Source organism: Heteronotia binoei, chromosome 7 (genome assembly GCF_032191835.1).
Source record: "Heteronotia binoei isolate CCM8104 ecotype False Entrance Well chromosome 7, APGP_CSIRO_Hbin_v1, whole genome shotgun sequence".
NCBI classification, from domain to species: Eukaryota; Metazoa; Chordata; class Lepidosauria; order Squamata; family Gekkonidae; genus Heteronotia; species Heteronotia binoei.
The window spans coordinates 80,875,847-80,903,571 of NC_083229.1; the positions used below are offsets into that span (position 1 = coordinate 80,875,847).

The 27,725-nt window shown below is 41.8% G+C and overlaps 1 protein-coding gene across 1 annotated transcript in view; it reads right to left on the reverse strand.

Annotated features, from left to right (window-relative positions):
• Nucleotides 1–1,960: 1,960 nt before the first annotated feature.
• GATA6 (GATA binding protein 6) overlaps nt 1,961–27,725 on the reverse strand; it is a 39,709-nt gene continuing 13,944 nt past the window's right edge. Inside the window, exons 3-6 of the mRNA XM_060243907.1 lie at nt 23,714–23,839; nt 22,203–22,290; nt 22,009–22,118; nt 1,961–3,485 (exon numbers count right to left, since the gene is read on the reverse strand). Coding sequence (XP_060099890.1) covers nt 3,318–3,485; nt 22,009–22,118; nt 22,203–22,290; nt 23,714–23,839 — 492 coding nt within the window. The 3' untranslated portion in view covers nt 1,961–3,317. The remainder of the gene's footprint in view (nt 3,486–22,008; nt 22,119–22,202; nt 22,291–23,713; nt 23,840–27,725) is intronic.

Consider the following 27,725-nt stretch of genomic DNA (forward strand, 5'->3'; position numbering starts at 1 on the left):
TGCTGGACAAACTAATTCGGCGCCCCTTTGAGCCGATGGCCATGTGCTCTTTGCAGCTCTTGTCATGGAAGACTGCATTTTTGGTTGCCATCACATCAGCACGTCATGTTGGGGAGCTCACGGCGATGCGGTGTGATTACCCTTATCTTGTTTTTAGAGAGGCTGGGGTTTCCCTGGCTCCGGATATTAGTTTTCTTCCGAAGGTGGTCTCTCAGTTCCACCTCAATTTAGAAGTTTGGTTGCCCACTTTTTACCCTAGCCCTTCCTCGGATAAGGAATGTAGGTTGCATGCTCTGGACGTTAAGCGTGCTTTACTGTTTTATTTGAAATGTTCAAAGGTTTTTCGTAAGGACAAGCAGCTTTTTGTTTCGTATGCTGCTCCCAAGATAGGTTCCAGGATTTCATCTCAGAGGCTCTCAAAATGGCTCACTGAGACGATTAAACTCTGTTATTTGTTGGCGAAGAAGCCGTTACCTGGACCTGTTCGTGGACACTCCACAAGAGCGATGGCCACGTCAGTGGCATTCCTGAGAGGCGTGTCGCTTTCTGATGTCTGCAAGGCTGCCACCTGGTCTTCTCCGCATGCCTTCATGAAGCACTACGCGCTGGATGTGCATGCTCAGCAGAGGACTCGGTTGGGAACGGCGGTGTTGCAAGCTGTTTCTTCTGGTTGACTGTCTTCCCGCCTCCAGGTATGTCTTGCTTGCTAATCTCCCATAGGTGTGAAGCACAGAGACCACGAAGAAGATAGACAGGTTGCTTACCTGTAACTGTAGATCTTCGAGTGGTCATCTGTGCATTCACACTACCCGCCCTCCTTCCCCGCTGCTGACGGTCTCCCTCCAGTAGGGGCTTCCAGCGGTCAGGAAGGAACTGGCGGGATCCCTGCGCTGGCGCCGGTGAGCATGTGTACTGTGACGCCTGCGCATGCCCATTGGCACCAAGCGCGGGAAAATCCCAGGCTTTTCAGATACCGATTCGGGGATCGGTGCAGGCGCTCTATCCCATGGGTGTGAATGCACAGATGACCACTCGAAGATCTACAGTTACAGGTTAGCAATCTGTCTTTCTCATCAGATCACCTCTTCTGTGATCATATTTAGTCCATTGTTAGAGTTTTCTCATTTTTCCTTTGGTGAATTTACAAAGTTTATTTGGGGGTAATATACTGAGGAATCCTCTAAGTGTGTGCCTGTGGCTGCCCCCCAAAAGAATGGCTTTTGTTATCCACACAGAATCATAAGTGTTGGAAAGGGCCTGCAGGGTCATCTAGTCCAATCCCCTACACAGTGCAGGATATTCACAAATACCGCCCCTTCTCCCAGTACCTCCTGCTCCATGCCCTGAAGAGGGCAAAAAACCTGCAGGAGAAGCCAGAGAAATGTTGGGATGCAGATTTCTTTACTGTTCTTTTGGTTCTCCAGTCATTTAATTAGGCCACATTTTTGAAGTCCCATCTTTATAACCACAAGCATTAGAACTTTGCTAACTGAGATTTTCAGGATTGTAACTAGAGCTATTTAGCTATACAAAAGCTCCTATCAACAATACAGACATTACTTACCATGAACATGTAAAGAAGAAAGAACAGTAAAACTTGTGAACAAGAAAATTCCCTTTTACCTTTTAGACATCCCAGTCAATTCTTGCCCCAAGATTCTGTATTATCCATACAACACAATAGCACAAAAATAGAAATGCAGGAATTCGACAAAAGAGGTTTGTGTAGAAAGGCTAAAAAATCCACCCTGCACACCATGTGGTCCACAATGTTGTGAAAACCCTTATTAGTGGTACTGATGGGTGGGAAGATATGAGAGACCAAAGCAAGTTAACACAGCTTGTGTAATGGGTACTAGAAAGCCTGTGTGTCCTTTTGATGCTTACCTCACTCTTCTGAATTTGCATGTTAATGCATCTTGGTATTGCTCTCTCTAACACAGCAAAGACAAATCAGTCATACAGAAAACACATAACCTTTTTATTTTTTTAACCTTCGATGAAAACAACTTACCATATGAAATCCCATTTTTAATATGTATACCAACCTAGCTATCGGTCAGCTACATTATACAGATTGCATATTTTAAAGAAACCTAAATATTGTATGGAGTATTTACATAGGAAACCATTAGGTAGTAAAGTTTCACTGCAGTTGATATTTTTCTAGCACATACTTTATTCAGTGTCAAAGTAGTGAGGATGAATTGGTAGTTATCTAGAAAGGCTTATGACTGGATAGTCATTTAGGGTCAATTTTCCTGAGAAAATATTTGTTCTTGAAACTTTTGTTTTAATAATCAGTAACACAGAAGTAGAACATCTTTGTTGCAATAAAAAACCCTACAGGGATGCCTAACTTTTCTTTTAAATTATTTACGTACCATTAAGTTAAAACGTTTACATTCATTCCATTCATTCATATAAAAACTGTTAAATCTTATGCTTACGATTTAACACTGATTGCTGCAACACAAATTGCACTTTTATATAAAAAATTATTGAATGCAGGGAAGGGAGAAAAATCTGAATGCTACCCTGTTGACGATTTCTGACTGTGTATAGTTCAGTCACCATATAGGAAACTCCATCAACCTCCATCACAGTACATGTGAAAAGCTATAATGCAGCCTTGCAAATACTTTAAACAAAAGTTCTAGTGGCCAGTCCTAACTTGAGAAGGGTGTACCAAATATGATTTACTTTGTTGGGCGAGACTGAAATCTGTTTCGTTTTTTAAAAAGCTATTCAGAAACGTGGGCATGCTGTGAGGAGAAGCCTGTAGCTGGAACACACTGACTTGGGAAAGGAGAACACATCGACTTCTCAAGTTTCATGATGCACATGTTGGAATGAGCCACACACTCATTGCTTGTTCTGTGTCACACTCTCCCTGACAATGAAAGCTTTTGCCCACAAGAAATGTCAACACCGATGAGATCCTGAACGTCAGTTGAGTGGAAGTGACACAAATACATCATAATCCTCAAATACATAAGGCAGCACTGGTAGCTGTGGTGAAGATTTACTTCAGGGGGTTATCAATAGTGCAGAAAGGCACCCCTGGTGGTGGTGGAACTAACAGAAGTGGCTTAAGTTCCCTTGATTCTGTTGCATAGTTGAGGATGTGGGCAATCAAACAAGACCTTGAGAGTAAACACCTTTAGAATCAAGGCACCAGGACAACTTGTAAGGAATATCCCTGCCAGCACTTTCATTGCTTCTTGGTCTGCTTGATAAAAGAAAATACACAATGCAAAGGGTAGCCAACTACAGGTTGCAGCCCAGTGTAAGTATCCATCTCTATCACCACCAATTCATGCTAGTGCCAAGGCGCACCAGGAATCTTGTCTCACGGAGGCTGTAACTTCTGCAGTAGAGGTCAGGCTGACTCCTGAATATAACCCCTCCTGACCTGAGTATTTGAGTGTGCTAGTCTCAGGACTGGCGCTCTCTCCTCGGCTGGGCATCACTGAAGAGACTGCCTGTAGCAAAGATAAAGGGGGGGGGGGTTAAGTAACACATTTTTGCCAAGAAAACCATTTTTTGTCAGGAAACAGAAGTTCTGTTTGTATGCTCAGCAAAGGCTCCAAGCAGCCTGCGGGGTCTGAAAATTTGCTGATGTTAGCTCATGAATTGTATATAATTTACCAGTTCACATATTAACATTTCTCCACTCAAACAAGTTTCCAGAAACACTATTCATATTGATCTGTGGGGTCATGATTGCAAACATGGAGGTCAACTCCACCCCTAGTGGTTTTATAAAGAATTTAGCAATAATAAAAATTCAAAAGAAGTGTGCATGCACAATCCTATATCCAGAATTAAACTTTGTAGGTCTTAAAAGTACAACTGGACTCAAACTTTGTTCACTAGCTTTTTTGTAAGTTTGCTTCTCACTTTATACACACAGAGACATACCACAGAGAGAGAGAGAGAGAGAGACTTACTATCTGCTGCTTGAGCATCCCAGGAAAGAAGAAAAACTCACTCACATGCTAATTTATGCCTTCCTGTACCCACTCTGCAAGGGAGAATTTTAATGACTTCTTATAATGGGGATGTTTTCCCTCTCTGTCTGCAACTTGACAGTCAAATCCTGAGAATTCCATCTCCATTAGGAGGGGGCAAAATGATATTTGGAAATGTGTTTCTGGTTAAACCCAATAAGTCCAATAAACTAAATCACCGTAAAAAAAATTTTTTAAATACTTTATTTAAATCTTCTGTATAATACAAAATCAAAAAAGAAATATCAATTTACTTTTTTACAGGTAGGAGGAGTGATAGGTACACAAAATAACATAGGTAAGTGTTTTCAATTGTACATTATCAACAGAAATCTCTGAATAGGTAGAAGTAAAAATACAGCATTTTTTTGTAGATTATCCTGCGTGGAAGAATAGCTTGTTTGGATAAATAACTAACTATTGGAAACCAAGTAGTAATGAAAAAACTTTCATATTTCACAGAAAGCTGGTTTTGAGTCTACACTGAGATTTTTGACATTATAAAATACTCCCATACGCGTTGTTGCCAAGCTAAGATAGTTGGAGGAAACTTATCTATCCAATGTGCAGCAATTGTTGTATGCACTGCAGATATTAAAATATGTATCCTTTCAGACTTTATTTTGTTTTTTGTAGGGTCCAACCATTTGCCAAGTAGGAATATTTCAGGGTTTAAAGATAAGTATGTATTTGTAATGAAGAATATATGTTCTGTTATTTTTTTCCAAAAGTTTGGTATATAGTCACATGTCCACCAGCAGTGGAAGTAATCCCCTAGTTTCCCACATTGTTTAACACAAGCTGGACTTATATTTGCATTAATATGGTAGATCACATTTGGAGGTAAGTACCATCTCATTATTAATTTATATGACTGAAATCGAACAGGTAAGATTTTTGAGATGTGTGACAGAGAGGATCATATTTCACCCGTCTTTAGAGGTAAATTTTCTTTTGCAATTGAGCTGCCATAAATTTTGATGTTTCAGTAGTGGCTTCGGTTCTAAATTGAGTAAAACTAAATTATCTTAAAAGATACCTGACCCTCGATCGGCGGAGGGGGGAACTTGGGGAGTAGCTCTGCTAATACTTGCCCTCTTCACATATAAAAGTTGGGTGTAGCCAAATTTTAACATCAAAAGAGAGGAGCTGAGCCTTCCTTCTCTCTTGCCTTCCCTTCTCATTGCAGCTGGCTATCTAAGTCCCTGCTCACCCCATCTGATACTGGAAATCAACTAGGGGCTGGGGGAAGAGCATTTGGAGAAATAGAGCTTGGGTTGTGGGAGAGGGAAAGGTTCTGCTGTCCCCATCAATGTGAATCCACAGCATTTTATACATTGATGGGGGAGACACATGAAGAACAGACATGGCTACCTCCATTACATCTAGTTTGGCCTTAGATTCGGTTCTCTTGCATTACATTGTTGGTATGGGAGAGGCATTCAAGTTAGGGTTACCAGCTCTGGGTCAGGAAACACCTGGAGATTTTGGAGGGTGGGGTATAATGCCATAGAGTCCATCTTCCAAAGGTGAACTAATCTCTGTTGCCTGGAGACCAATTGCAACCCAGAGCTCCAGCCATTACCTGGAGTATGGCAACCCTAGATCAAGTGTGTCTTTCTTCTGTGCTCCCAGAGCAATGAAATATGACCTAATCCAAAATAGCAAAGTTCTGAACTGCATTAATTACCCAAGCATCAAGAAGAGTAAAACAGGCCAGGAAAGGTGCTACAGCCTGGGAACTAACTTGCCAAGTAGTCCAGGCTTCTTATGTTGCCACAGCAATGGGCTTCTCTGACCCCCTATGGTGCTGGAGTTACATGAGGTCTCAGTTTTAAAGATCCATTAATATCTTCTATATATAAAAAATCTAAAGCACACACTGGAAATCAATAAGTATGAGGAATTTTAAAACACCAAAGAAAATAAAACATTTTTTTCACTCTAACCTGGTTGGCCAGGCATGTGCAATCTCATCAACATGCAGAAGCTAAGCTGGACCAACCCTGCAAGTACATGTAAGGGAGACCTCCAAGGAATACCAGGGCTGGGATGCAAAGGCAGACAATAGCAAGCCACCTCTCTTAACATCCTAGCCCCACCAGAAGTCACCATGACTTCCAGGCACGCACGCACGCACACACACACACACACAAAGTGGTTTTTTTTTTCCATAAATCTACACTGAGACTATCAAACATAGAGTACCTTGTCATGTACTCTATTTTTGATTCTGTGAACTTAGGCAGATCAGGAGAAGGAGGGCAGGAAGGGTTGCATCAGTGCTTAGTTCTTGTGGCCCTTTCTCACACACCCAGGGAAATGCTATTCACCTCTTTGGGGTCAGACAGCAATTTTTCTCCAGGCCAATTTGGGTCAGGGATCCTAGAAGGCTGTTTGGGTTTGGTTTTTTGCCATCTTCTGGGCATGGAGCAGGTGTCACTGGTTGTCTTTGTGGGGGAGGTATTTCTGAGTTTCCTGCAGGTCCCTTCCAACTCTATGACTCTATGTCAGATACTGAAAATGGCAACTGAAATTGCTAAGAAAAGCTTAACAGATGACACCCATATTTTAGTCAGATGTTCTCTTCTGATTCATTTATCTGAGACAAAAGCAAAATGCTTTCCTGCTTCCTGGACCTGTGCCAAGTGAACTGTTTTCACAGACAAAAACTGAAATGTTCTTCAGTTTATCTCAAAATTACCCAATAGATTGGGAAACCAAATGGCAGCATTTGATGGATCTTCCTGGTGACTGGGAAAAGGGGGTATGAGTGACATTGGCTTCAAATAATATTTTCCCATTTTTCAAATAAGAAGATAATTTTACAATTATTTTACAATAATTTTACAGGTTCCCCCCCCCCCCCCCCCACTGAAACAACCTACAAATCCAAGTTCCCTGCTCTTGCAAATGTGAGGCATTTGAACAGTTTGGCAGACATCATTTGAAATTAGAAATGTTTCTTTTAAAATATTTTATTAATTACCATCACCTGCCCTCCTTTTCTCCATATCCCATTCACTCAGGGGGCTGGTGGACATTGAACTAATCCATCATCTTGGATGCATCTTCTGATAGTTTGTTTTAATGTATTTTATGTTTTAATCCTATTACGTACTGTATTTGCCCCGATGTAAGCAGCCCTGAACCCTGCTTGCAAGGAAGGGTAGCCTAGCAAATATAAAGTATAAATAAATACATAAATAAATAAAACCTCTGAAAATACAAAGCCAGGTCCACCTCTCTCCACTCTGAATAAGACCAATGCAGCCCCTGTCCATCCTTCCCTTGGACCTCAGCCTGGGTCCACTGTAGCATGCTTAGCAGAATCATAACAACAGTATTTATCTTGACAGATTTTTTTTTGTTCATTTCTTCTGTTACTAAACATATGTATCCCATTTCAGTGAATGACAACTCATAGTGGAACTTTTCTTTCCAGAGACAGAAGTTGAATCAACCTGCTATTGTTATTAATTTGGAACTCAATTTCTTTTCTTAATGTGCATGATACCCAATCTGTCTGCTCAGCTAAGGACTGGATGTTCCATGGGCACATACCATTTCAGTTGACACAAGGCACCTCAGCAACATAAGAGGTTCGTAAGTGGAGGAGTCTCTTGCATCAGTGGTCATAAAATTTACAGCCATGAAATGCTCAGATACAATCCAGTTCATTTCCCACAATGTACTTTAGCTAGGAAAGTGCATTTCAGCAACAGAGCTATCCCTTTTCTGAATACAGGACAAAATGCAGCTTCATAAATATCATGGGCTAAATACAAAATAGGGAGCAGCTTTCATTGTCACATAGGACAACAGAAAAGAGTCCTGATGCTCTGTATATTACTCTTGAGTTGACTGCAGGGAGGTCAAATTTAGGGTTGCCAATCCCCAGTTGAGGGCAGAGGATCCCCCAGTTTGGAGGCCCTCTCCTCACTTCAGGGTTAGCAGAAAGCAGGGGGAGGGGAGAGAACTGTTTGCTGGGCACTCCATTTGCTGGGCACTTCATTATTCCCTATGGATATGGGGTGTAATGGATAATTGATCTGTAATCTGGGGCTCTGGGGGCTGTTTTTTATATATTTTGAGGTAGAGGAACCAAATTTTCAGCATAGAATCTGGTACTTCTCCTCAAAACACGCCTCCCCCCCCAAGTTTCAAAAAGATTGGATTAGGGGGTCCAATTCTCTTAGCCCCAAAAGAAGGTGCTCCATCTTTCATTATTTCCAAATGGAGGGAAGGCATGTGGTCCCTTTAAATTAGATGGCCAGAACTCCCATTGGAGTTCAATCAGGCTTGTTACACTCTTGCTCCCAAAGTCTCCTGGCTCCACCCCCAAAGTCCCCAGATATTTCCTGAGTTGGACCTAGCAACCCTAGTCAAATTGCAGATCGGTATTCCATCACTTGGCCAAGTCACAATATTGGTGGGGAAAGGTCTGGAGAAAGGCCATAGCTGCAAAAACAGCTGACTTTTCCTCTGCATGGAGATCCGCTACAGACATTGAGAATCATGGTACTGGATAGGCAGGCATAATCTCTGCTTAAGGAGCTGGTATAGCAGGAATGACCTTAGGCAGAATGCCAGCCCTGTTCCACACTGCTACTAAAGTACTGACAAGCCATTCATACACACGCCAAAGTCAACCTAATCTTTCAGTACTTTTTTCACAATGATTTATTGATGGCACAGGTTCTCATGCTGCTGCTTGTTTTGTGATTGTACTGCTTGAAGGTCCAGCACCAAATCCTATTTTAGGCACAAGGAAAACATGTGAGTGCCTTTATCAGTGACACTGAGCACAGCAGAGAGTGCAGCTGTGTGTGACAGACATTGGGTCTGGGCAACATGACAACCCTGGTGGATATTCAAAACAATATCAGTGTGAATTCCAGAAGCTGACCTTGTGATAAGTGATAAGAAGTTGGAATGGAAAAACAGTAAGACTGCACTATAATACGTGTACTTGATGGATCCCAGGCTTTTACAGATGATTGCAGCATTTTACAACTACTTTCATTTGTTATGCTGGAGTAGACCTGTTTTATACCCATTTAAACTGTCAATCAAGAGCCAAGTACACCTTGATTAAGTTCTGCTGGGCTTTAGCTCCAGAAGTTATTCCCGCTGTCCCTGTTGAGAACAGCAATAAATTGAGGTAGTAAAAAGAGGATGCAGTAAAGTTCATGAAGATAAATATACTCTGAACACATACTAGTCCACCATCTTTTTACTGTTTTAGGTCTTCTTGTCCTCAGCCAAGGTAGTGAAAAGCCCAGCATATTTCTTGTGCTATTTAGTAACTTCCATTAGCAACAATCCCTAAGGTAGTGCTCACTGCTCAGGGGTGTTCTGGTGCCTAACAATATGTTTTATGATGCCTACTTCCTTTCTGAGTGTTGTGGATAAAGTCCAAAGGGTGTTAAATGGAATTTATTTATTTCCTTTTATTTATATCCCACCCTTCCCGCAAGAGGGCTCAGAGCAGGTCTCAGCAATAAATTACAAAAACTAAAACAATTAGAAATAAATATCAACATACTAATTAAAAACAGTTTAAAAGGTAGGCCTTGGATAGCTTGTAGTTCAGCAATCTTAAAGCTGGACACAGTTGGACCATAGCCGAGCTATAAAGATCTTATTAATAGCAGCGCAGAGTTTAAAGCTGCTGCAGGGAGCAGGGCCGGCGCATCCATTGAGCCACAGTAAGCGGCTGCCAGGAATGCCAAGCTGGAGAGAGGGTGCTGGTTTCTCACAAAATCACAAATTTAACAAAGATCCCTCCCTGTCCTGCAGTCTCAGGAGTAGGGCAATCAATTGCTGGCCAGAGGATCTTATTAGTTTATTTTGTGTTTGGCTAGGAGCTGGGAAATTCAGATCCAAAGCCCTAGTCTGCCAGGGAAGCTTGGTGGGTGACCTTGGGCCACTCATACACTTTCAGCCTGACCTACTTCACTGAGTTGTTCTGAGGATACAATGGAGGAGGAGATAATAACGTCAGCTACTTTGGAAGAAAGGTGAGGGATGTGGAGACTGTGGAGCTGCCCAAAGTATAGAGGGAAGCTCTCCAAGCAACGGCCCACAGGGAAATTTCCCAGTGAGTTCAAGAACATAAGAACATAAGAGAAGCCATGTTAGATCAGGCCAATGCCCCATCCAGTCCAACACTCTGTGTCACACAGTGGCAAAAATCCATATCTTTATCCAAACCCCTCTTGAAGGTGGCTATGCTTGTGGCCGCCACCACCTCCTGTGGCAGTAGGCTTGCCAATCCCCAGTTTCGAGGGGGGTTCTTCCGCTTTCCCAGACTCCTTCTCGCCCCCAGTCAGCTGGCCGGCAGAAGGAAGCCCCACCCCCCCAGAGGACCATGTGCCTTTGCACCTCCAGAGGCTTCAGTCTCCGATTGAAAGGCTTCCTCTTGTCTGTGTTGCTGTGAAGAAGTTGGCAGCAACTCGTGAGTAGAGAGGCCAATCCCTCGCTTCAGCGTCGCCAGAAACGGGGAGGGGGGAGGGAAAGGGGAGGGAAACGTCTGCTGAGCACTTCATTATTCCCTATGTAGAGATCGATTCTTATAGGGTATAATGGGGGATTGATCTGGAGGTTTCAGGGGCTCTGGGGGAGCTGTTCTTTGAAGTAGAGGCACCACATTTTCAGTATAGTATCTAGTGCCTCTCCTCAAAGTACTCCCCAAGTTCCAAAACGATTGGACCAGGGGGTCCAATTCTATGAGCCCCAAAAGAAGGTGCCCCTATTCTTCATTATTTCCTATGGAAGGAAGACATTTTAAAAGGTGTGCTGTCCCTTTAAATGTGATGACCAGAACTCTCTTGGAGTTCAATTATGCTTGTCACACCCTTGTTCCTGGCTCCGCCCCCAATGTCTCCTGGCTGCACCCCCAAAGTCTCCTGGCTCCACCCCCAAAGTCCCCAGATATTTCTTGAATTGGACTTGGCAACCCTATGTGGCAGTGAATTCCACACGTTAATCACCCTTTGGGTGAAGAAGTACTTCCTTTTATCCGTTTTAACCTGTCTGTTCAGCAATTTCATCGAATGCCCACGAGTTCTTGTATTGTGAGAAAGGGAGAAAAGTACTTCTTTCTCTACTTTCTCCATCCCATGCATTATCTTGTAAACCTCTATCATGTCACCCCGCAGTCGACGTTTCTCCAAACTAAAGAGTCCCAAGCGTCCCAAGTTCAGTGGGCAACCTGCTCCTGATTACTACAGAAATGCCACAACATTCCAGCTCTCTCTTCTTCAAAGGGAACCATCCTAGGTGAGTCCTACTCCTCAGACTTCTTGCTGCTTGCAAGATCCAGAAACAATACAAAACAATACAAAACACCTAGTGATGAAAATGTGTGTTGCTTTGAAAAAAAAGGCCCCAAAATTCCATTGGGCATCTAGAGTTTATCACACTGCTGTCTGGATTATTTCTGCCATATAATAAACTGGTAGCACCTAAAGAATATTACTTCCATTTCTTTTAAACAAAATATTACAAATATAAACTGATTTGGAAATGTAGAGCCAAATCTCAGGCAAATTAACAAGGCCTACCGAACTCTTAAGAGAAGGTCCTTTAAAACTTTATAATAGGGCAACACTTCTGCATTTCAATGAGGCAAGCAAAACTGCAGCTTCAAAATATATAAATATGATAGGAAATGCAGCTTAATGCCAACACATTTGCTTTATAAATACACCTGCTATCTAAACAGAAAACAGGTATAGCGTTGTGCCACTATTCCTAGCTCTGTCCATCAGAACAATGTTAAAACTCATTCAGGGAGTGCTGAAGATTGGGTAGGCCAAGGGTCCCCCCCAGGCTTTTTGAAGTCAAGGGCATCTTTGCAACTCAGATGCAGGATGGTGAGCACAACCACAAAATGGCTGCCATCAGAGGCAGAGCCACACATACACCTAGAAGAAATCTAAGTGCAGGGGAGATGAGGGATAACTTTTAAAATGTACTGGCAAATAATTGCCCCCAAAGCAAACCCCACCCCTAAACAGTGATGTCACCACATGACATCCGCAACATGATGATGCCATGTGGAAGTAATGTCATCATGTTCGAGATGTTGCACGAAGACACTCTGGTTTTGGGGCAAAACTTTATGGTTTGAGCGTGATTTTTCCAGAGTTTTGCCCTGAAAACCAGAACATTGCAGCACATCTCTGAAGCGATGATATCACTTCTGTGTGATGTCATCTTAGCAACCCTAGATCACCAATGGCCAATCAGAAGCCATGCTGGGTAAGTGCTCCACCTGGCCCCACCCACTGAAAACACTTTGTAAGTGCCAGAAAGGTGTCAGTGGGCACCATGTTGAAGACCCCTGGGAGACACTGTATCCAAGGCAGACATTAAAGTCTTCCTGGAGTGACTCCTAGACTTCTTAACATTGTGAATTATTTATAAAAAATTAACAGAGCCTGAACAGTCATTTAAAAAAAATGTTTAACCCTGTTCCTCAAGAAATAGCAAGTTGCTACCAGGACACCATGGACACAGTACAGGGTGGAAGAGTCTGAGTTGACATCTTTTAAAATAATTGCTGTTATAGAGTTTTTTAAAACTGTTTTTATATCTTATAACTATGTATGTAACCTTCCCTGAGCCTATTTGTGGGAAGGGCAGGATAAAAATCAAAGAAATCAAATCAAAGCATTTCTCCCAGCCAATCTTAGCCCTGGGACTGATCAGGACAGTTGCTGTGGCCAATTACACACACTTTACTGGAGGGAACAGAAGTTTTAAAATGCAGAAGTCAATTGTGTTGGACATTTTTAACTGCATTTTGCACTTCACTTGCTGCTTGTGTCTTGGGAAAGATGCTTTGCTTGGAAGCCAGGTGAATTGTGCTTGGTCAGCACTTCTCGGCCTGGTCTGGTTGAGTTATTATTACTACCAGCTAGCCTTTCCTCCAGGAAGAGTTAATCAGTGGGGCTCATTCATTTGCTGGTGAGCAGAGTTCGGGAGTTTGGGATACTATCACTTTGATCTGGTTTATTTTAATCTGCTTTTTCTTTACTGTGCTTCTGAGGATGTTGTTTCTTGTTTTTTGTTGTAGGTTTTCAGTTCTTTTATTGGCTTTTCTGGTTGCCTTTAGTCGATGTGTTGCCTATTTTCTGCCTTTAGTGTTCAGGGATAATATCACACATTCCACTACTTAGGTTTGGATAGGGAGGCTTTCTTTCCTCTGCAAAGAGATCAGCAGACCCTCTGGAGGGGCTACTAGACATATCCTTTGGGAGGACTGCTTTTACTTGCAGTCACACATGTTGAATAATGCACTTTCAACCCACTTTTAATGCATTTTATCAATTGTTTGCAAGTAGATTTTGGCATTGCACACAGTAAAATTCAGTTGCAAATGCACTGAAAGTCCATTAACCAACATATGTGAAAATGCCCTAATTTCTTTTTAAAAGCTGCTCCAAAACACCACAGACATATTTATGATTTCGCCCATTATGTAGAGAGAAAGGTTGGCATCTCCTTACTAAACAGCCTGTGAAATCAGACCCTTTTTTCCAATTCACTTGAAACTTGAGGAGTCTTTGTCTTCAGAAGAAAGGGTGGACTAAGTTCCCTAGTATTTTTATACCATTTGGTTAAAAAACATCCATTACAAGAACAAAAAACATTTTCTCTGCATGGAAAACAATGTGTATATCTAGTTCAGTTAGTTAAGTTAGAATGGACACAAGAGAGTTAACTTCTACCCTGATAAATGAGATTCTAAGCCAGAATTGGACTCTTGTTTAGCATCTCCGCATAGGGTTGCCAAGTCCAATTCAAGAAATATCTGGGGACTTTGGGTGTGGAGCCAGGAGACATTGGGTGTGGAGCCAGGAGACATTGGGGGCGGAGCCAGGAACAAGGGTGTGACAAGCATAATTGAACTCCAAGGGAGTTCTGGCCATCACATTTAAAGGGACAGCACACCTTTTTAAATGTCTTCCTTCCATAGGAAATAATGAAGGATACGGGCACCTCCTTTTGGGGCTCATAGAATTGGACCCCTTGGTCCAATCGTTTTGAAACTTGGGGGGTACTTTGGGGAGAGGCACTAGATACTATACTGAAAATTTGGTGCCTCTACCTCAAAAACAGCTCCCCCAGAGCCCCCAAAACCTCCAGATCAATTTCCCATTATACCCTATGAGAATCGATCTCCACATAGGGAATAATGAAGTGCTCAGCAGACGTTTCCCTCCTCCCCACCCTGTTTCTGGTGACTCTGAAGCAAGGGATTGGCCTCTCTACTCACGAGTTGCTGCCAACTTCTTCCAAGTAACACAGACACACCATCCCAAGAGGAAGCCTTTCAATCGGAGACTGAAGCCTCCGGAGGTACATGGTCCTCTGGGGGTGGGGCTTCCCCCCGCCAGCCAGCTGACTGCGGGCAGGAAGGAGCCTGGGAAAGCAGAAGAACCCCCGCTGGGACCTGGGGATTGGCAAGCCTATCTCCGCAAGGCCTGCAAGACCATCCTCTTCCGGCTGGCATCCAATTGACTTGGCACTGGTACTTAAGAGAAGTGGAAGAAGGCCATCGCCACCAGAATAGCACCAACTCAATATTCTGTTTTTCTGTTTTAACTGTTTTAATCATTGTATATCTATTTTATTACTGAATGTGTAATTTTAATACTTATTAATTTAATTGTTGTGGGATTTTATGTTGTGAGCTGCCCTGAGCCTGCTTCGGCGGGGAGGGCGGGATATAAATAAAATAAAATAAAAATAAAATCTCGATTAGTGGGGGGGGGGGGGCGTACTCATTCTGCATAAGTTTCACACCTTGATTTGTATGTTTGAGTACTTGGAATTAGTTTCTGATGGGGATGTTTTCGTTGCAATCCATACAAGAAGCAAAGGAGTGGAGAAAGAAGCCAGCAGAAACTCACCAATAAATGGGTCCATAGACTTTTAAGTTAAACATGGTTATTATTGCAGTATGAATACACTAGCTCACAAAGAACACATTGTCAAGGGCCTTTGGTGCCCTGTCTTCTGGGCACCTTGAGGCTAGATAGGGATCATAAACCTTTGCCTTTAAAAAACATTAAAATGAATTTTGGCCAAATATGATTGTTGACAATATGAATTCTTTTGAATCTCCTTTCCCTTCAGTTTCCTCATTGCTAGGAATGCTTTGCCATATTGTCCAGACAAGCATAATAAATCATTTCTGTACCAATAGAAGAATCTGCTTTGTCCAATTCATTAGCAATATTTCCACATACTGAAAGGAACCTTTCTTCATGTTCAGCTCCTAACATAGTTTTAACCTGTGTCACTTTCCTAGTTGCAAATAATTTTGTCAGCACAAAGTGAAAACTTCATTCAGTCACTAGATACGGAATGAATGGGTGGTAGGCTAGCAACATTTCCAGTGTTGACATTACAATTTCTATGTCATTTTTAGTGTATTTGTTGTTCTACCTATTCTCATCTATCTCCAAAACAACCCTGGAAAGTACAGTAGGATAGGACAAGGTCAGCATTACCATGAAGTGATGGGAAATGGTCACTAAAACAGCAGCTTAAATTAGTCTAGGTTGACAGTCTCCAGGTGGAGCCTGGATGTCTCCCAATACTACTGTGGACTTCCAGACAATATTGATCAGCTCCTCTGGAGAAAATGGCTGCTTTGGAGGGTTAACTCTATGGCATTGTACTCCCTGACTAGAAATAAGGCCCATTTTGGAAATAAATACAATGGGCTCTAGGGAGAGGCTCTGGGCAAGTGCCCTAGTCTTGGGCACTCAGCGTCAGTTTTCTGTGGCGTCATAGTTTGATGACGATCATGCAGACGCTGAAGCTCAGCATTCCTTTAATCTGCCTTTTCCAGCAGTGTGTTGTTGTTGCCTTATGGAATTTAGCATCAGTGTGTGATTATGGTGTGACCTGGGGTTTGTTTGTTTGTTTGGCCCGGCCTGGTTGTGTTATGGTATACCATAGAGTTTGTGCCTCAAGGTGGCCGTTTTCTGCAGGGGAATTGATCTTTCAGCTTCCCATCTCCTTCCCCCTCCCTGCAACCTCTACCTTGGAAAAGTACAGTCTTTCTCTATAATGTGGGTCAAAGCAGGAGGGAAGCGACTTCAGAAGGGTATAATGCCAGAGTCCACCCTGAAAAGCAGTCACTTTTCTCAAGCGGAGCTGATCTCTGCCATCTGAAGAGCAGTTGTAATTCTGAGTGATCTTCAGCCCTCACCTGGAGATTGGCAACAGTGGTTACCCAGGAGGAAATGACTGGTTTGGAGGGTGGAGTCAATGGCATAGTACCTGTATGAGATCCCACCCCCTCCTCCAACCCACCCTCTCCAGGTTCCACCCTTCATATCTCCAGGAATTTCCCAACCTGGAGTTGGCAACCCTATCTCCATCCCAGACAACCATCAACCTACCTTTATCTGCCTCTCTGACTTCAGTTTTCCATCTCTTCTTCCCCACTTGCAACCTCTACCTAGGAAATGCATAGTCTTTCTCCACAGGGGGAACCAAAGCAGCTTACATATTTCTTCTCTCCCCCTTTTGATCTACACAACAAGCCTATGAGGTAGGTTAGACTGAAAGTCTGTGACTGGTTCAAAATCACTCAGTCAGCTTCCACAGCAACAACCTGGGTCTGGCAGACCCTGCTCTGAAGCACTAATTGCTACATCACACTGGCTGTCATTGGGGGGGGGGGGCTGCTGCTGAACAGGAGCAGGAAGCCAGGCCTAGTTAAGTCATGCCGGGCAGTCAGGTGGCATCAAGTCACCCAGAGGGTGCTGCCAGGCCTAGGGTAGCCAACCTCCAAGTGGAGCCTAAGATCTCCTGGTATCACAACTGAATTCCAGATAGCAGATATCTTCCCCTGCAGAAAATAACTGCTTTGGAGGGTGTACTCTATGGCATTATATTCAGCTGAGGCCTCTCCCCTCCCCAAACTCTGGCTTCCATAGGCTCCAACACAAAATTTCCAGAATTTCGCACCAACCTGGAGCTGGCAACCCTAGTCAGGACTGGCCCCAATGAATTCTCCCTCAAAGGCCAAAATTGGCCTGGAAAGGGCTTCCTCCTCCCACCTTTTACTGACAAAATCAAGCTTGTTGCCTAGCAACAGCCATAGCCTAGCAGTTTCCCCAGTGTCCCAATCCTCATTTGTCCTAGCACTGGAGGCTGGTGTTGCTCTTGTTCTGACACACTCTTTTTCTGACACACAGCTCAGCCAAAGGGAGAGTAGGTGAGTCATCCCCAATTCAGTTAGGCTTTTATATCTATATAGGATAAGGTCCCTCCCCCCAAACTCCACCTTTCCCAGGCTCCACCCCCTACATCTCCAAGACTTTTCCAAGCCAGAGATGACAAGCTTGTTACTGATGGAAACTGGGCAAGCAAACAGTCTCTTGCTCACTCATGTGCCACATGTCTTTCTGTTGAAAACACTGTCCAATATCCATTTCCTTTCTATAGTCCAGTTAAGGGCAGGTATGATTGCACAAACTCATTCTCACTTAACTTCGATTAGCAAACATTGTGAATTACAGCTATACAGTTACTGAGGGAAACACCAATGGTACACCAGTATTTTCCACAGGGAACATGCGGAGAATGGAAATAACAGATGCACGTCCATGCATCTTATTGTTTTCACATTTTACACAATGGCTTGGAAAATAGGAGGCAAGTACAAATTGTTCTGTGAAGTATTTGTGTTTCCTTAAGCAGTTCAGACCATAGCATTGATACTCTAGCTTTATATTTGGGTGGCTTTGTTTTGTCTCATTGGTTCTAAGCTGTCTGGAGACTGGAATACCAATACTTTTGTATATGAATATAAATGTATTAAAGCTATTCCTTCACTATGCTTTTGTTGTTTTGTTGTTTTGTTATTGTTGTTATTTGTTATTTTGTTACTTTCTCAACTTTTCATGCTTCCTCATGTGTTCTACTTTGCTAAAACCTCAGACAACTGGGACTAAACATTACAGTGATGTTCTTTACTGTTCATGATGCTTTTCATCAGGGCTTTTTTTGTAGAAAAAGCCCCTCAGGAATTCATTTGTGTATTAGGCCACACCCCTGATGTCACCGCAGTTTCACACAGAGTTTTTTTTTTGCAGAAGAAGCCCAGCATGAACTAATTTGCATATTAGGCCATGCCTCCTGAAGCCAAGCCAGCCAGAACTGCTTTCTTGTGCGTTCCTGCTCAAAAAAGCCCTGCTTTTCATCTTGGCCGTTATCCAGGTCCTCTTCTACAGCTATGATCCAAAATACTGTTTTCTTTTTTAGCATGTTTTGTACATATCCACCTTTTCACCACTGTCATTTTCATTTTCTTTCTCACAGTCTTGCCTAGCACCACCCATTTCATAATCTCACACCCATTATTATGTGAATTTTTAAATATTATGTGTACCTCAGCAGCATTAAAGATCTCTTTGGAGCTGCTTGTTGGAGGTGATGTTTGCTGTTATTTAAAAAAATAATAATAACCAACTTGCCTTAAGGATTCAAGAATAGCACCCCAGAAACTGCTTCACACTTCCTACTTTATGCAGGGCCCAACATATGCCAACTTTCAGTTGGTGTTAAGCCTTAGCAGCTGTGTGTGAAGTATGAGCAAAAAGGTGTTTTGCAGCACCTTGGGACTCGGGAGGGAGTTTTGTGGGGACCAAATCTGCCAGCTGCATAACATCTAACTTAGCTTCTGTCTCCTTTCTGACTTGGGTGGGGGGTGGGGTGGGGAACAGCCAGAGGTACAAGTCCTTGAGCAAAAGCCCAGGGGTTCTTGAATGGAGACTCACAGCTTGGGGCTTGTGACAGCCAGCCTTTTGAATAATGTGTTTGTTTTATTTGGTGTCTGGTGCATTTAAACTATATTGTTTCATTTAGTTTGTTTGAAATTTCTGGGAGCTGCTTCCCTCTTCCCTTTGAGGAAGAAAAGTGGAACAGAAACACCTTGGATGGATGGATGGATGGATGGATGGATGGATGGATGGATGGATGGATGGAGGCTAAAAGATGTCTTAAGATGCCACAGGATCCGTTTTGTTTTTGCTGCAAGACTAATATGGCTACCATTCTGAAGTGTGATGAGAAAGCATGCACACAGGCACACATATACTCCTTCCCAAATGCTTGGGAAAATATGGACACATGCTGGGAAGCTATAATTATCTGTGGCTCCCTGGTGCATGTATGGAGATATGCATCTCCTTCACACATTTACCCTAACAAACCCCAGACAAAGACTCATGGTGCCAAATGGCCCTAACCCATATTTCAACAGAACCAACATTACATCTTCAAATCTGAATTTACACACTTGGAAGTAAATCCCATTGGTGTGCCAAAGAAACAGACATGCAAAGTAAATGGCCATAATCCACCATAAAGTACGAATACTTAAGACTATATCTTTCTATGGGCACAAGTATGGTTAACACACTGTGTTGGGTTAGGTCAATGTCCAAAGCTCTACACTTAGCCCAGTGACATATTTATGTCCTCCCCCTGCACTCTCATTAATCTATACTTTTGAAAGACAACATACTAATGGAGGGTCTGAAAGCATCAAAAACAAACAGGGCTACAGAGCCTAGCCTATTGAAAGCCAGTCCAACAGCACTGCAATGAATGTCCATACGTGATATTTTCAGAAGGAAATTTTCTGTAACTGCATATCTGAGCAATGAAACAGATGAAGGAAATTGGGTCAGAGAACAAAGGGAGACAGAGAGGCTAAAATCAGTGATTATAAGAAATAGTTCACAGAATTGATTTAATTGTGAAGTTGCCACACTGAGGCATCCTCTCCCGTTATGTACATGTTTGCTATATATTAGATCTTTACATAGTCAATTCAGTCAATAAAGGTGCATATGGGGTGTACTAAATTGTGTTGTGAAGATATCTACATACCTAATAAAAAGTGCAGTTCTTTGCACTGATATAAAGTTCACCAGTCTTCTTCTAGATCATACCAGCACTGAAAATTCCAGTCCCTATATGAAATTTAGAACCCCAGCAATCATGACCCCTTATTGGATATAATTTGTCACTTGACTAACAAACAGCACTGCTTGTCTCTAGGTGGTCCACAAATTTACCTTTGAATCATGTGATGAAAAATGAAAAACTTTAAGGTACTGCCTCTTTTCATTTCACATGAAATTACTGAGCAGATTGGACAGGCCCTGAGACTGATACTTTAAAGGTACCAAGTCATTACCGACCCATGGTATGACGTCGCATCACAACATTTATCTTAGGGAGTCCTAAAATATCACTCTCAGGGCTTGTCCACTCCTGACTAAAGCAAACTCCATTACAATGTCAGAAAGGCTCAAGCCAAAGTAATTTATACTTTTAGTTTACTGAATAATTGAATGAACTATTGCTAGCAAGTCAGCGACAACATCTGGCTTTCACTCTCCATCTACCCCAAGGGTAGGCAAAACTTGGCATGCATGACTGGCCACCTTGCTCTACTGCAAAAGTGAGGGGGGGAATAGATGGGATGGGATGGTTTTTTTTATCAGTAATGTTATTGGCTGGTATTTTTCTGCTCCTTTCCCCCAATGAACACTAGCAGCTCCATGCAAATATTTAACACTATAATATGCTACTCAATCCACTCAACTAGAAAGTGGGCATAGGAGGTTGCTTGCTGCATGCTCCATACCTCAGCCTCTAAGAGGAGCTGTAGCTGCTTCCCTTCATCAGGTAGAGCCCCTTCTGTGGCCAGCAGGGAATAGGAATCTGTGGACCAGCAGCAGACCTGAGCATCGGCTAGATCCAGCCTTAGGCCAGGAGGCCACCTCCTGTGCCCCATCTGAAGCCCTCAAAGCTTCACCACTGCTGCTACTGCATTTGACCACCTGTCATAATTCCCTGTACACTGCTGGAGAATAAGCAGCTCAGTTCTCCTGTGACCAACAGGTCAGTCTTTGTGTCTTTGCCTCTTTCCAAGTACTGTTTCCTACTGGTGTTCTCATGTGTAAAAATGAGGAAGACAAGAGAACTGGAGAGGGATAGACTCATTGTCAGGCTTAGGTCACAGCTAGGAAGTTGAAGGGATAATGAAAACCAGCAGAATCCCAAGGAGGGCTTCCTATCCTGTACAGCAGCAATTGTTCAGAATTAGAATTTGGAGTGTCTTAGTTCTAAGAATTACAGTCTCAGCTGCAGACTCTTCCACGGATGCTCTCATGCCTCATTAGGACTCTGCTCACAAAGTATCTTTTAGGACCAGGCATTACACAAGCATTACTCTTCCCACTGCAATTTCATTCCCAAGTCTGTGCATCAAAAGCAAATCCACTAACGTGTCATATTGGCATTTCTAAAGCAACCTTACTCCCATGAGAGCAAAAATCTCTGTTCAACATATGCAGTATGTACAGTCCAACAAAACCCTTAGATTGCACTGCAACCATCCATGCATTAGCAATTAGATGCAATCAACCACCAAGTGTTATTGTGAATTTTAAAGAAAATAATTAAAATAAAAATGTCTTATAAACTCATCCGTTTCCACACTGCAGATGTGACTGACAAGAAATAAAAGATTGTCTTTCCCAAAGAGCAAGAAGAGGCTTCCCGGGGTAGCTGCCCCCCTCTGACTGCCAGAGAAAGAGGATTTTGCACCCCACAGCGCACAGAAACCTGTCTGAGGGTGTCATCACCTCACACTGGATCTGGGCCAGTGCCTACGGTTTAGTAGAGTAGAATATAAAACAACATAATATAAATGAAAGATAACTCGTACATATATACAGCTTAATAAAGATGTTTGTGAAGTACTTGAGTTTTAGATTGTGTTTGCATTTATAGGTAGTTTCCTCAGAAATTCCCATTCTACTATCAGCTAACAAACTGAAAAGTTTGTTTAGATTACTGTTCTGCTAGATAAGATAAAAACAGAGATAACATATGCCATGGCAATTCACTGGCTTACAAGTATAGATACCATTTTATCACTTACCCCTGAGGCTGTGGTTTGTGTACTAGGGGAAGCATTTTTGCTACAGTCATCTGAGTTCGTCGAAGACGTGGAAGTTGGAGTCATAGGAACTGCATTATTGCTATTATTACCTGTAACAGCAGCAAACCAAGTCAGAACTGTGTCTCCATATGAACACATCTGTCTCTTAGCAAAAATTATATAATTATATTTACCAGAGCATGACTTTGTCTTAGATATGTTCTTTGGTTTCCGTTTCCTGGTTTGAATTCCCTCTTTTTTCATAGCAAGGGGTCGAGGCACCTAAAGGAGAATGTCACATTTTGTTTTTCAAAGTTTCCTCTGTTTCCTCTAGTCTTTATTACAGCCATTTGCTGTAAGCAAAATGAGCTGAAACTAACTGCTTGAAAGTATTATGTTTAATTTGTTATACAGTCACTATTTATACTGGATTACACATTTCTTACTTCTAGACCCATAAGCAGAATTGATGTCCATTTGAATATACAAAGGAGAGACCATAAGATTAGATCATATGATTATTTTAGACACCAATACCACAAATGCTTACACTTTGCCCTACCATGGACACCTAGACCTATACTTTCCTTTGAAAAACCACACACGTGCAGGAGCTTTGTGCATTCATAGAAGCTTGTGGAGGGAGTGTATTTATGATCATGGCTCACTGCTGTAATTACTGGGATATAGCTAGATTTTAGTAGCGCCATAAAGACTAACAGAATTTTAGTCCAGTACAAGCAGTCAAGAACTAAACCCATTTTGCTATAGCATCTGAAGAAGAAAAATCTAGTCTAAAAAAGATTATACTAAATATATAGTCTTAGAAGTGCTTCAAGACCCCTTTCACTTTTACTGCATGGCTACATTTGCCTGGATTTAGGTTAAAGGAGCTGCAGTAACAGACATGTTGAATAAGTGCACTTGGTGCATACAACCCACACAGAGCAATGTATGAGTCCAGTAGCACCTTCAAGACCAATTAAGTTTTATTCTAGGTATAAACTTTCATGTGCATGCACACTTGTTCAGATAGGGTTGTGCAGGCTTTTTTAATAGAAAATTCCCAGCAGGAACTTATTTGCATAATACACATCTTGATGCCAAGCCAGCCAGAACTGTATTCCTGTGCGTTCCTGCTCAAAAAAAAGCGCCCTGGAGTTGTGATTTAGCCTTGCACATGACAACATTGCTTGGTGGGCTGACTCAGAGGTCTCTTCCATTCAACATAAGGAATGACTGTCATTAGCTCTGTGAAGGTGATTACCCAAGAGGGTGGGCGGGGGTTGGGGAAGTGGTTCTGCCTTCAGTCTCACTTGCCTTTCCTTACTCACACTTCTCATCAACCTAATAAGTGCAAAAGTAGCAACTCAACCACGGGGTTTCATGCTTTGGATTTTTTTCTTGGAGTGCTAAATACATGTATGAGTGATTCTCTTGGACCTTGGCAATGTGTAATGCCACAGATTTCTCCAGTGACATTCTCCCAGATCAGTTAACTGCTGGGCACAACTGCATGCTTGTGTGCATCAAAAGAATGTCCTTCCTTTCCTCCCAAGACTGTCCAGCAGAGTGTGTGATATGGATTGCCCATGTAACTTAATGCACATTCCATCTGAGGAATGGCTGCAAGATGGAGTGCCCATGAAACATGCATCAAGCAAAGACTGAAATAGCTCTGGATAATACTGAAGTAGCTACATACCCCATGAAGTTTCATATAGAGGCCACAAGCATTGCAAACAGGCTCTCCTTCTGCATTCCTGCGCCAGAGGGTGGTGGTTGTAGTGTGACAGTTGGCACAAGACAAACCCAGTCGTCTTGAAGAAGGCTAGAAGCAAGTATGAGAAAAGTCAAATCAACACAAAAACAAAGTGTCTTAATAAATGCTGCAAGAATGTATCTACTGGCCTATTGGTGACTTTAACTCCTGCTCTCTCCAGGTATGAAATTAAAAAAGGACTATAAGATACCAACTAACTTCAAAGAGGACTTTTACAGTGGAACTGAAATGGTTTCAAGCTTTTATGACCACTTTTCCCAAAACCTGCAGTTAATCCAGTATGTTCATGGGTTTCAATGGGTTTAGAGTCTAGACACTAGTACTTCTGCATAAGATTGCACAATTGGTTTGGGAATATTATTCATTGAGCATTTACTTAGAATTAAGTCCCATTCAGTTCACTGGGATTTACTCCAAAATAAGCATGCATAGGACTGCAATTTTAATCACCTTTGCTAATTCTAAAAGACCGTGTGTATGGGGGGGAAATTAACATTCCAAGTTGCTCTGGAGAACAGGGTTTTCCTCTTTGTGTAGTTGGGGTAGAGGGGGTGTCAGTAAGGTGGTGCTTAGCAGAAAGGCTTGAAGTATAAACAAGTCATTTATGACACATTTCAGTGGAGTTTGGAGCCAAGATGAAGCAACTTTACATCAGAAATAACTGTACACCAAAGAGCTTTACAACGGTAGACCATAGATCATAAGTGAAGCCAGTCTCATAAACATGTGAAATGAAGGTGAAGGGGTTGTAAAGTTTCCTGTAGCAAGTGATCTCTTTTACATTAATCACCCTCAAGGAATTCCAGCTACATCATAAATCTGTTCTTTTGCACAAGGATTGCACTATTAAAAAAGAATCAGTGACCCACTGCAGCTTTACAAATGCAACCAATTTGCACAGAAAACTCTCTTCTACATATCTGTACTTTCCATCCAAAAGTGTAAATGATGACATCCTCCCCAAAGAAAGAGTGAATTAACAAAGATTCCACCCTTCCTTTTGCAAAAGTTGCTTTTGGCTTGGTAGATGTATTTATCAACATTGGTTCCTCAGAAACAACTAGCACATGGACAAAAAATTACCATCTTCAGTCTTGTTTGTGTATCAATCATCAATTAACTAAGAGCTCTGCTTTTACCACTAAAAATTCCAAATTAAAAGCATGTGTATTTCCTTCTACGCTGGAGGTGATCAGTCACACACCACTATTGTAGAAATACTTTTACTGCTACTCCTGCGATTATGGTCTTAGACTCTTGACTCATTTAAAAATATTTCTAGCACCTATGGTTGAAATAGGACTTGAGAGCAGTGTTCTCTCTAAATTGTGCATGTGAGCATCTGCTTATTAGCACAGGAAACCCGGCTCTGCAGCACTCTGGAGCCACACAAGGTCTTGCGCTGCCCATTGCCCATTTTAAGATCACAGCAGTTATATTCTACTCAGGATATTAACTGCTCCACTAAGTTAGGGGGGGAATTAGAGGGAACACTACTTATAATGACTGCCAAATACTCAAATGGCTCTGCAGAAAACTGACCAATGTTTAATTTAGTTTTTTTCCCCCTGTACATTTGTTCATTATTTGTTAATATTTGGAGCTGACAATACTATTGGCACATTTAAGTTTAGGCTATGTATATTTAAAACAAAATTGTAAATAATCAACATGAACAAATAATGTAAAACAAAAAAAATGCTAAAGTAAGAGTACAAGCAACAGCTTGCTAGCGGTAAAATAGTTCACAACTAAATTTCTATTGACTTCAATTGACATGAATTAATTTGTGTTCATATTATGTTTTTCTAAAGGAAAAGCATTAAGCAAAATGCATTCATGTCTAGCTTCTTCATGTTCCCTTTCAACCAATTTTAACTGGTCCATGTAAAGCAGTAAGGGCTTTTTTTCCCCAGCAGGAACACACAGGAATGCAGTTCCGGCTGGCTTGGTGTCAGGGGGTGTGGCCTAATATACAAATGAGTTCCAGCTGGGCTTTTTCTACAAAAAACCCCCCTGAAAGCAGTAGATATCTGTGTGATACTTGAAATTTGGCCCTGAATTATATGCATTTTCAAATGCATATAAAAAGGGGGGCATGGGAACTCTTGTTCATGAAACCACATGGATGAGTGAAAATGTGTTTATCTTTAAACAACCATAAGACTCCTGCTTGTTTTGACTACAAGTGACTCAAATGCCTAAGAAACATTTTAAAACTTGCTCAGCAAGATCTTTAATGATCATCTTTAAAATTATGCTTCTTGCACTGAAGATACCGTAAGGATGTGGCTACATCATATGTTATATACCACTTTGCTACATAGTTAAAAGCAATAAGTTCTTAAATTTTAGATTTAAAGTTGGAAAATGATCAATTAAAAATACAAATTATTTCCACATTGGGAAAGCATCGAAATACATACCATTTATTACTATGAACATTATGCACATCACGCCCATGTTTGCTCTCTTATATGATTTATGTGTGAAATAATACATTCCATCTGCTTCCATAAGAAGTCAGATTTTCCTGCAATCTCTACTAGAGAAGCAGAAAGGAGTGGGGGTTGCGGAGAGACCTGGGAGAGAGCAGCTGATTCATTTTATTCCTGCTAATGAGATTACGAATAGGTTCTAGATGGTATCAAGTCTGAACTTTCCCTGGAAGCTAAAATGACTAAACTGAGGTCACATTATGAGAAGACAGGACTCAGTGGGAAAGACAATAATGCTAGGAAAAGTGGAAGGCAGCAGGAAAAGAGGAAGGCCCAACGCTAAATTGATTGATTTGATCAAGGAAGCCATGGCCCTCTGTTTGCAAGACCTGGACAAGGCTGTTAGTGCAAGGATGTTTTGGAGGTCATGGTTTTCATAGGGTCACCATAAATCAGAAATGACCTGACAGAACTTAACACACAGTGAGATTACGCCATATTAGGTGAAATAAGGTAGATAGCCAGCTGCAAAACCCTAACAGTAATTAACTTTGGGAAGCTCTTTGGATTCAGGCTATGTCATTGCCTGGATGAGGCAAGTGTGAATCTAAAAATTGCATTGTCTGCCTTGAGAGATTTGTTTGTATGCTTGTCCTTGAACAGGCTAGTGAAGATGACACATCCTAGATAAATTAAAGCATATTACCTCATAAATAGAATGGGATTAAATGAAGAATAGTGCATGATTTTATAAAATATATTGCAGCTAGAGATGGCAACTTCAAAAAAGCCTGAAATATAGTTCTGTCCCATTGCCAGCAGAAACTCATTTGCATATTAGGCCACACACCCCCATTGCATCACCATTGTTTCACACAGGGCTTTTTTGTAGGAAAAAACCAGCAGAAACTTATCTGCATATTAGGCCACACCCCTTGATGCCAACCCAGCTGGAATTGTATTCCTGTGCGTTCCTGCTTTTTAAAAAGCCCTAAAGCCAAAAGTAGGAGAACATAGATAAGCAGCCACCTTTTGAATATAATGTAACTGTGTAACTGTGTTCTGTAAGACACTACACTTAGGTTATGCAAATATCTATATTCAGGAAAATACTGCACAAGTATACAAACAATATAATAAGTTATACACAATGCTAGACAAATGCAAGTGTCCAAGCAGGTCCTTAAAGCAATAGCACATGATTCTCTTTGTAGCTCAGTGTTCCATTCTCACTTGTTGTAAACATGCTATAAATCAAATGCAGTATATCGTACAATGCGATTTCCAGATATCTGAGCGTTTCAAGAATGGAGCCCTTTGTCAGGTAGGTTAACTTCATCAAGGGCAACTCTCCCAATAAAAAATCCCTATACTCCAAAGAGTCTTTTTCACTCAAAAAGAAGAATCTTTCTTAAGAGGATCAAGTTCTGCAGAAACACAAATGGGAGTTGTGCAAGTGCATCACTGTGGCATACACAGCTTTTTACAAATCACTG